Below are 10,574 nucleotides of genomic sequence, written 5' to 3' on the forward strand. Positions count from 1 at the left end.
ACTTGAGGTCAGGAGTTCGAGACCAGCCTGGCCAGTGTGTGAAACCCTGTCTCTATACAGAGACAAAAAATCAGCCAGGTGTGATGGTGCACATGTGTAGTCCCAGCTACTGGGGAGGCTGAGGCAGGAGAATCACTTGAACCCAGGAGGTAGAGGTTGCAGTGAGTCAAGATTGTGCCACTGCACTCCAGCCTGGGTGACGGAGCAGGATACCATCTCAGAAAAAAAAAAAAAAAAAAAAAAGAGGGATGTTCAAGTTTATAAACCAGTAGCCTGTACCTTCAGAACCTCATTTATTGTAATGTCCTGCAGTTATGGTGGCATTATCTGAGATAAAGAGGAGAAAATTACAAAGGAAATATAAACATAAATGGTAAAATAAATGTAAATGGCAAAATAAACATTAAAAATTAGTGTATATGTCATAACTTAGTCTAAAGAATAAAGAAAAAAATTAGGTGACAAGATACATAGGTCTCCTCAGTATGCTATACAGCTTTCTTTAGGTTATACATAAATTCTTCTGTTTTAAACTACAAATCACAAAACCTGATTTCCTGATTCTGAGTCCAGTACTATACTTACAGTACCACTCTGCTTCAGGGTATAAAATGAGTTCATACCCAAGAGATATTTTGCCCAATTATGCCTTGGGGCCAACACAGATGAGTCTTCAAGAAAGATTAATCAGGCAGCAGCATGTATAAAGGACTAGACATGAAAAAGTTAGGAAACAAGAATCATAGTTAGAAGGTTAATTTAGGCCAAGGATGACAATCCAAAGTCCAGTTGTAGAAAATAAGAAGAAGTAGAATGATAGAATGACTTATCATTGTGAAAATGTTAGAAAGCAAAAATTTTTGACTGTAAGCATTTTAGATTATATGCCTGAGGAATGGTAGTATTAGAAATAAGGGTAAGATAAGTGGCTTTAGGTAAGGCCAATTCTGGGACATTTTTCTTTTTTACTTAAAAAAAATTTTCTTTTTCTCTCATGCTGCCTTGTCTAAAATGAGAAACCTTGAGGTTGAGATGATGATGGAGTATCCAGCTATAATATCTGTCCTAGAAAGTTGCAGATACTGGATTAAATCTTGACTGAGGTTCAAACGGAGATATAGGTTAGTTAATACTTAGCGGAGAGGTAAGAGTCAAAGTTATTAGTCAAGCAGTAAGACAAAGAAGGAAAAGAAAACCGTTGTTGAATTTGGAAGAACAGTCCTCAGTAAAAGATTGGAAGAGCAGGAGTTAATTAAAAAGTTGAACAAACAGATAAAAGCAAGAAGGGACTTAGAGTAGTGCTTCCTTTTAGAACAAAACTCTGAAAAAATTGCCTGTACTGCTGTTTCTCTCCCCTTCTGCCTTAAACTCACTCTAATCAGTCTTTCATTCCCGTCACTCTGCTGAAACTGCCCTTTCAAGGTTCCCAGTGACCTTCATGTGCTAAACCATGTGATCAAGTCTCAGTTTCCATCTGAACTGACTCATCAGCAGCATTTCATACAGTTGATCACTCAGTTCTCCTTGTCATCCATTCTTCACTTGTCATTAGAATACCACCTTTTGCTGTTTTTCTTCCTGTTTCGTTGGCTATTGTTTCTCAGTCTTCTTTGTCAGTTTCACCTATTCTCTGGGGCTCTTGAATGATGGAATCCTCTAAGGCTAAATTATTGGACTTCTTCTCTATCTATACTCATTTCCTTAGATAGATAGGTAGATTAGATAGATAGATAGATAGATAGATAGATAGATAGATAGATAGATAGATAGATAGATGGATTATAGAGAGATAGATGACAGAGAAATAGATTAAGATAGATAAGATAGATATACACACACACACACACAAGCATATATACCTACAAAAATACATGATGACTTCCAAATTTCTCTCTCCAGCTTGGAAGTCCTCCATGACCTTTAGACTCCAATGTCCAACCCTGCATCTCCACTCAAATGTCCAACTCTGTGTCTCCACTTGAATAGATATCTCAGACTTACATGTCCAAAACTGAACTCTAGTTCTTCTCCGATAAACTTACTTGACCTGATGTCATTCCCATCTCACTTAACAGCCACTCCATCCTTTCACTCAGACCTTAAGAGTCACATCCTTTACTCCCTTCCTATATCTCTTACCCTCTTATCCAATTCATTACCATCTATAAATCTCTTCCAAATATGTCTAGAATTGGACCATTCCTCACAGGCTTCTATTACCTGGTCCAAATTCATAGCAACTCTCACTTTGATGGTTATAGTAGTCTACTAATCCCTTTCCAACCTGGCTCCTCTGCAGTCTGTTCTCAAGATAGCAGACAGTGATCTTATTAAAACATAAGTCAGAGATCATGTCCTTCTGCTGATCAAAACCCTCCACTAATTCACCCTATTTCACTGAGTATCCTTACATAATGGCCATTATATAAGCCAGTGTCCTTATATAATGGCCTGGAATGTCCTACACAATGTCAATGTGTCACCTCTCTAGTCACATTTTCTATAACTCACCCTTTTGCTACAGCAGTAATGGCCTTTTTCTTCCTTGAGTATGCCAGGGATGGTCCCTACAATAGGGCCTTTGAATTTGTCTGGAATACTCTCTCCTCAGAGAGGCTTATTTCCCTAGGCTTCTGTGTCCTCATGTGTATAATGAAGGCATTTCACTTAGATGACCTCTGAGGTCTTTTCCAGCCACAAAATAGTATTGCTGTAGTACTCTAGAATACATACAGCTCCAGGGTTGGATTCCTGCATCAACTCCTCAAATTAATGTCTAAGGCCTTCTATAATCTAACTTCACCTAATTATGTGATGTGCATCCAACTATTTGGACATAATAGTCTGTTCCAGTCAGACTGGTCTCTTTACTTTCCCTTTCCCACAGATGATTCCCATTTGGGATTATGTGTTCTTTTTGTTCCTTCCTCTTATAATGCCCTTTTTTTCTCTCACTACCAATAACCTCCTAGTTCTCAGTCAAAATCTGCTTTTTCCTTGAGAACCACTTGATATTGTATTTTCTCATTATCTCCTACATGCAACCCATCTTACTATTTCATTATTTCAGATGAACACTCTCATGATTTATCTCTTAAATGTCCTAAGAATTATGAGATCCCAAATATAATGCATATGCATTAATAAGCAGCCTAGCCAGATGAGCAAATTCAAGAGAACTCACTGTGATAAAAAATATTCAAGCTTTGATTGGCAAAACATGGCAATATGACTAACACAAATACCTTTATAGAGATACCAAACAGAACACCTAAAGAACTATACCCTAATACTTGCTTTCTAGTTAAATGTATGGCTTTCTCTGAAGTATTGCTATGAACATGAATTTTTGAGTTAAAGCTCAAATGTCGTCTCTCCCATTACATATATCTGTGATAAATTGCTTTATCAGTTTGAGCCTCATCTATACTCATCTGTAAAATCAAATAAAAATAATAACAGCACTATTATGATAGTAACATTACTATAATGATATTAAAATAATGGGTACATAGTTCATTGACCATACCTGGCACATAATAGACACTCAAAACAATATTTGTTCTGTCCTGATGTTCTAATTCCTTTCCTTAGAGTAAAATCACCCATAATGTACTGCTGTAGTCCAAAACCCCACCAGCCATTGTGCCATGATAGTAGAAATGTCATGCCACTTTGATTCTTAAAAACTGAAGAGCTGGCCAGACGCAGTGGCTCACACCTGTAATCCCAGCACTTTGGGAGACCAAGGCGGGTGGATCACTTGAGCCCAGGAGTTTGAGAACAGCCTAGGCAACATGGCAAAATCCTGTCTCTACAAAAAAATATAAAAATTACCTGGCCATGGTGCCACATGCCCATAGCCCCAGCTACTCGGGAGGCTGAGGCAGGAGGATCACTCGAACCCAGGAGTCAAAGGTTGCAGTGAGCCAGTACCACTGCACTACACTCCAGCCTGAGTGACAGAGCAAGATCCTGTCCCAAAAACAAAACACAAATAAAACTGAAGAGCCTCGGGCTGGCCACAGTGGCTCATGCCTGTAATCCCAGTACTTTGGGAGGCCAAGGCAAGAGGAACACTTAAGCCCAGGAGTTTGAGACTAGCCTGTGTGACATAATAAGATCCCTATCTCTAAAAAAAAAAAAAATTAAAAATAGAATTTTAAAAAACCAAAGAGCCTTGAGTGTTTCTGTACATGTGACCTCATTAGGCCTTCCTTTGTACTCCCATGCATATCACAAGTATTTTGAACCATGCCAACTACCAGCTAAGACATGTTGTATCTTTGTACCCGGTGTTTATTTGTGCTGGAAAGAAAGTAAATAGGTCCTACCAAAAGCAAAACTGTGAAGTAATTCATTTGCATTGACCTTCTTTAGCCTCCACTTTTGCTTCTTCTTGCTGCTTCAGCTGTGGCAAATTGTCTCTTTTTGCATTCAGGCTTTCTCTCCCTGTCCAAAAATGAAAAGATCTGATAGAATCTTCATACGAAATTTACTCATGCCATTTTGCTAATTCTGTCTATTTATGAACTGTCTCATTACTGTAACTTTATAATAAGTCTGTCTAGTAGTGAAGTCTTCCATCATTTAAAAACCTTGACAATATAAATATAATAAAAATCGGGTATTGGGATTTTTATTAATCACAGTAAAACGTGGGATAAAAATTAACATGGAAGGGAATGTAAGTGGGGCTATATCCTCAGTTTTCATAACATAGAGCCAGAAATTATGCATTTTCAAAAGCTTTTTAATGGAAGAGTTTAAACATAATGAAGTCAAGTAAATAGAATGAATGAACACACAAGTACTCATTCCCTACCTTGCTCTAGTCCAGCACTATTTCTTTTAGAACCCCTATTCATTTCCCACCTCCACCTGCCCAAGTGATGGGATTATTGTGAAGCAAATCTAGGAGGATCTTTAGAGACTGATGTTTCTGTTGTGAAGAAACATTTACCTCAAGTTTAGTATTTTGTTTGGTTTCTGCATTTGTTAACATCAAGCAAAATTAGATTTAATTCTTTTATTGAAAGAAGCATTTTTGGCTGAGTGCTGTGGGTCACGCCTGTAATCCCAGCACTTTGGGAGGCTGAGGCAGGAGAATCACTTAAGGCCAGGAGATTGAGACCACCCTGACCAACATGGTGTAACTCCATCTCTACTAAAAATACAAAAACTAGCCAGGCATGATGGTACTCACCTGTAGTCCCAGCTACTCGGGAGGCTTAGGCATGAGAATCACCATGAACCTGGGAGGTGGAGGTTGCAGTGAGCTGAGATTGCACCACTGCATTCCAGCCTGGGTGATTGAGCTAGAATCTGTCTCAAAAAAAACAAAAAGTAGCTTTTTGTAAAATGATTGTTTTCTTTATATCTTTCAAACTAATGCATAGAAAAAATATCTAGAGTGATAGTTATTATGTTTAATGAGTCTGGTGGTAGAGTTCAGGTGGCTTTAAAAGTCTCTATACTTTTCTATATTAAGTTTTTTTCTAAGGAACTATATAATTTTTATAAAAATAATGTAATTATTTATTAAAAGTTGAAGAAAATAAGTAGTTATATTAAGATTTTGTTTAATTTATAAGAATTTTAATTTTCAGGGTGCTGTTCTACCTCAAGAAATAAGCCAAGTAAATCAACATCATAAATCTGGCTTTAATGACAACAGTATTAAATATCAGCAAAGAAAACATGACCCTCACAGAAAATGTAAGTTTTAAATTAGAAAGGTGTACTTGTGTGTGCTACTGCTTCTTTAAAAAAAAAAAAAAAAATGAACAGCCTTATTAAGATATAATTCACAGACCATAAAGTAAATTCATTCTTTTAAAATATACAATAAGTGGCTTTTTTGTATTTTCACAAAACTGTACAACCGACACCACCATGTAAATTTAGAACATTTTTGTTACCTGAAAAATAAACACCATATCTATTAGCAGTCACTCCTGCAGGCCCTGGCAACCTGTAGTTTACTTTCTGCCTCTATGGATATACCTATTTGGACATTACATGTAAATGGAATCAGAAAATATATGACCTTTTATGACTGGCTTCTTTCACTTGTATATTTTCAAGATTTATCTATGTTGTAGCATGTACAGTTGGCCCTTCATACCCATGGGTTCCACATCCACGGATTCAACCAACTGAGGATCAAAAGTATTCAGAAAAGGCCGGGCATGGTAGCTTATGCCTATAATCCCAGCACTTTGGGACGCCAAGGCAGGCAGATCACTTGAGCCCAGGAGTTTAAGACCAGCCTGGGCAACATAGCAAAACCCTGTCTCTACCAAAAATACAAAAATCAGCTGGGCATGGTGGTGTGCACCTGCAGTCCCTGCTCCTCGGGAGGCTGAGGCAGAAGGATCACTTGAGCCTAGGAGGCAGAGGTTGCAGTGAGCCAAGATCGGCCACTGTACTGTAGCCTGGGTGATATCCCCTTTCAAAAATAAAAATAAAAGAGGATGATTGTGTCTGTTCTGAACATGTGCACATTTTTTAATCTGATTCCCTAAACAATATAGCATGACAACTATTTACACAGCATTTACATTGTATTGAGCATTATAAATAATGTAGAAATAAATATATAAGGAGTACATGTATAGGTTATATGCAAATACTGCAATATTTTCCATAAAGGACTTGAGCATATATGTTGGTTTTGATAGCCACAGGAGGTCCTAGAAGCAGTCCTCCAGAACAGATACAGAGGGACAACTGTATCAGTACTTCATTCCTTCTTATGGCTGAATAATATTCCATTGTATGAATACTACATTTTGTGTATCTGTTCATTTGTACACATGAAGGCTGTTTCCACATTGGGGCTATAATGAATAATGCTGCTATGAATATCTGTAGAAATGTTTTTGTGTGAACATATGTTTTCAGTTCTCTTGGGTATATACATATACTGAATCATATGGTGATAATTCTAAATTCAACTTTTTATGGTTTCAACTGTTTGGATATTACCATTTTACATTTGCACCACCAATGTGTGAAGATCCAATTTCTCCACATCCTCCCCAACATTTGTTATTGTCCCTCTCTTTAATGATAGTCATCCTATTAGGTGTGAGGTGGAATGTCTTTATGATTTTCATTTGTAGTTTATTAATGACTAATAATGTTGAGCATCTTTTCATGTGCTCAGCATGTTCAATTATTGACTATATCATCTTTGGATAAATGTCTAATCAAATCTTGTTTCATTGTTTAATTGGATTTTTTCTCTTTTTTCTTGATTTGTAAGAGTTCTTTATATGTGCTAGATATTACGTGCCTGTTGGATATGCAGGCCTCAAATATTTTCTCTCATTATGTGGGTTTTCTTTTAATTTTCTTTATACTGTCTTGAAACACAAAAGTTTTAAATCTTGGTGAAGTCCAATTTGTGTGTTTTTTCTGCCTTGTCTTTGGTTGCTTATACCTTACATGTTACATCTAAGAAACCATTCCCTAATCCAAAGTCATAAAGAGTTACTGTGTGGTTTCTTCTAAGAATTTTATAGTTTTAGCTCTTAGATTTAGGTCTGTTTCCATTTTTGAGTAAAGGTTTTTGCATGGTATGATGTAGGAGTTTATATTCATTCTTCTGCATGTGGATATCCATTTATCCAAAGATCGTTTGTTAAAAACTACTCTTTCTCCATTGAATTTTCTTGACACCTCATTGAATAGGCTTAGCACCTTGTCAAAAATTATTTGACTATAGAGCCAGGCTTGCACCTGTTGTCCCAGCTACCCAGGAGTCTGAGGCAGGAGAATTGCTTGAACCCAGGAGTTTGAGTCCACCCTGGGAAACATATTAAGACACCATCTCATTTTTAAAAAGTAATTGACTGTAGATATATGGGCTCATGTCTGGACTCTCAATTCCATTCTACTAGTCTATATGCCTGTCCTTATGTGAAAAACACAGTCTTGATTACCATAGCTTTGTTGTAAGTTTTGGAATCAGGAAGTTTGAGCTCTCTAACTTTTTCTTTTTCAAGATCGTTTTCTCTATTCTGGGTCTCTTGCATTTCCATATGAATTTTATGATCATTTTGCCTATTTTGCAAAAATGGCACCTGGAATTTTTATAGGGATTGCATTGAATCTGTAGGTTACTTTGGGTAGTATTGTCATCTTAACAGTATTAAGTCATCATGAACACAAGATGCCTTTCCATTTATTTAGGTCTTCAATTTCTTTCCATGATGTCTCATAGTTTTCAGTTATACAAGTCTTACACTTTTTCTTAAATTTGTTCCTAAATATTTTACCCTTTTTCATGCTTTTTTCAATGGAACTGGGTTAATTTTATTTTTGGATTGTTCATTGCTGTTATAGATATAAAACTGATTTTTGTGTATTGATCTGGCCACTTTCCTGAAGTGTTTTTTAGCCCTAATTTTTTGTGGCTTCTGCAAATAGAGATAGTTTTACTTTTTCCTATATAATCTCAATGCTTTTTATTTCTTTTCTTACCTAATTGTTGTGTTTACAACAACTAGTACAGTGCTGAATAGAATCGGTGAGAGCATGCATTCTTGCCTTTTGTTTTTAATCTTCTATTTTTGTGGATACACAGTAGGTGTATATATTTATGGGTTACATGAGATACTTTATTATAGGCATGCAATGCATAATGATCACATTAGGGTAAATAGGGTATCCATCACCTCAAGCATTTATTCTTTTTTTTTTTCCTTTGTTCTGATTTTATTCTCCCTAAGCAACTCACAAATTCCAATTTGATTTCCCATTTATTTTTCTTTTCTTTTTTTTTTCCCCCATTTATTTATTTTATTGCATTTTAGGTTTTGGGGTACATGTGAAGAACATGCAGAATTGTTGCATAGGTACACACGTGGCAGTGTGATTTGCTGCCTTCCTCCCCATCACCTACATCTGGCATTTCTCCCCTTGCTATCTCTCCCCAGCTCCCGACCCCCCACCGTCCCTCCCCTATTTCCCCCCAACTGACCCCAGTGTGTAGTGCTCCCCTCCCTGTGTCCATGTGTTCTCATTGTTCAACACCCGCCTATGAGTGAGAACATGCGGTGTTTGATCTTCTGCTCTTCTGTCAGTTTGCTGAGAATGATGGTTTCCAGGTTCATCCATGTCCCTACAAAGGACCCAAACTCATCGTTTTTGATGGCTGCATAATATTCCATAGTGTATATGTGCCACATTTTCCCTGTCCAGTCTATCGTCGATGGGCATTTGGGTTGGTTCCAGGTCTTTGCTATCGAACAGTGCTGCAATGAACATTCGTGTGCACGTGTCCTTATAGTAGAACGATTTGTAATCCTTTGGATATATACCCAGTAATGGGATTGCTGGGTCAAATGGAATTTCTATTTCTAGGTCCTTGAGGAATCGCCACACTGTCTTCCACAATGGTTGAACTAATTTACACTCCCACCAACAGTGCAAAAGTGTTCCTATTTCTCCACATCCTCTCCAGCATCTGTTGTCTCCAGATTTTTTAATGATCACCATTCTAACTGGCGTGAGATGGTATCTCAATGTTGTTTTGATTTGCATTTCTCTGATGACCAGTGATGATGAGCATTTTTTCATATGTTTGTTGGCCTCATGTATGTCTTCTTTTGTAAAGTGTCTGTTCATATCCTTTGCCCACTTTTGAATGGGCTTGTTAGTTTTTTTCTTGTAAATCTGTTTTAGTTCTTTGTAAATTCTGGATATCAGCGCTTTGTCAGATGGGTAAACTGCAAAAATTTTTTCCCATTCTGTTGGTTGCCGATTCACGCTAATGACTGTTTCTTTTGTTGTGCAGAAGCTGTGGAGTTTGATTAGGTCCCATTTGTCTATTTTGGATTTTGTTGTCAATGCTTTTGGTGTTTTGGTCATGAAGTCCTTGCCTACACCTATGTCCTGAATGGTTTTGCCTAGATTTTCTTCTAGGGTGTTTATGGTGTTAGGTCTTATGTTTAAGTCTTTAATCTATCTGGAGTTAATTTTAGTGTAAGGTGTCAGGAAGGCGTCCAGTTTCTGCTTTCTGCACATGGCTAGCCAGCTTTCCCAACACCATTTATTGAACAGGGAATCCTTTCCCCATTGCTTGTTTTTGTCTGGTTTGTCAAAGATCAGATGGTTGTAGATATGTTGTGTTGCCTCTGAGACCTCTGTTCTGTTCCATTGGTCTATGTCTCTGTTTTGGTACCAGTACCATGCTGTTTTGATTACTGTAGCCCTGTAGTATACCTTGAAGTCCGGTAGTGTGATGCCTCCCACTTTGTTCTTTTTGCTTAGAATTGACTTGGCTATGCGGGCTCTCTTTTGGTTCCATATGAAGTTTAAGGTGTTTTTTTCCAGTTCTGCAAAGAAGGTCATTGGTAGCTTGATGGGGATAGCATTGAATCTGTAAATTACTTTGGGCAGTATGGCCATTTTCACTATATTGATTCTTCCTAACCATGAACATGGAATGTTTCTCCATCTGTTTGTGTCCTCTCTTATTTCGTTGAGCAGTGGCTTGTAGTTCTCCTTGAAGAGGTCCTTTACATTCCTTGTTAGTTGTATTCCTAGGTATTTTATTCTCTTTG

The 10,574-nt window shown here is 37.4% G+C and overlaps 1 protein-coding gene across 13 annotated transcripts in view; it reads left to right on the forward strand.

Annotated features, from left to right (window-relative positions):
* Positions 1-10,574, forward strand: part of XRN1 (5'-3' exoribonuclease 1) — a 134,318-nt gene that overhangs the window by 78,443 nt on the left and 45,301 nt on the right. For 9 of the 13 annotated variants that reach the window (XM_032264391.1, XM_032264387.1, XM_032264410.1 and 6 more), the window contains one exon: positions 5,610-5,718. The exons of the other annotated variants lie outside the window; for them this stretch is intronic. In XM_032264391.1, the coding sequence (XP_032120282.1) occupies positions 5,610-5,718 (109 nt within the window). The remainder of the gene's footprint in view (positions 1-5,609; positions 5,719-10,574) is intronic. 13 annotated transcript variants of the gene reach the window in all.

Source organism: Sapajus apella, unplaced genomic scaffold (assembly GCF_009761245.1).
Source record: "Sapajus apella isolate SASKATOON/1434 unplaced genomic scaffold, GSC_monkey_1.0 scaffold4, whole genome shotgun sequence".
Classification (NCBI taxonomy): Eukaryota; Metazoa; Chordata; class Mammalia; order Primates; family Cebidae; genus Sapajus; species Sapajus apella.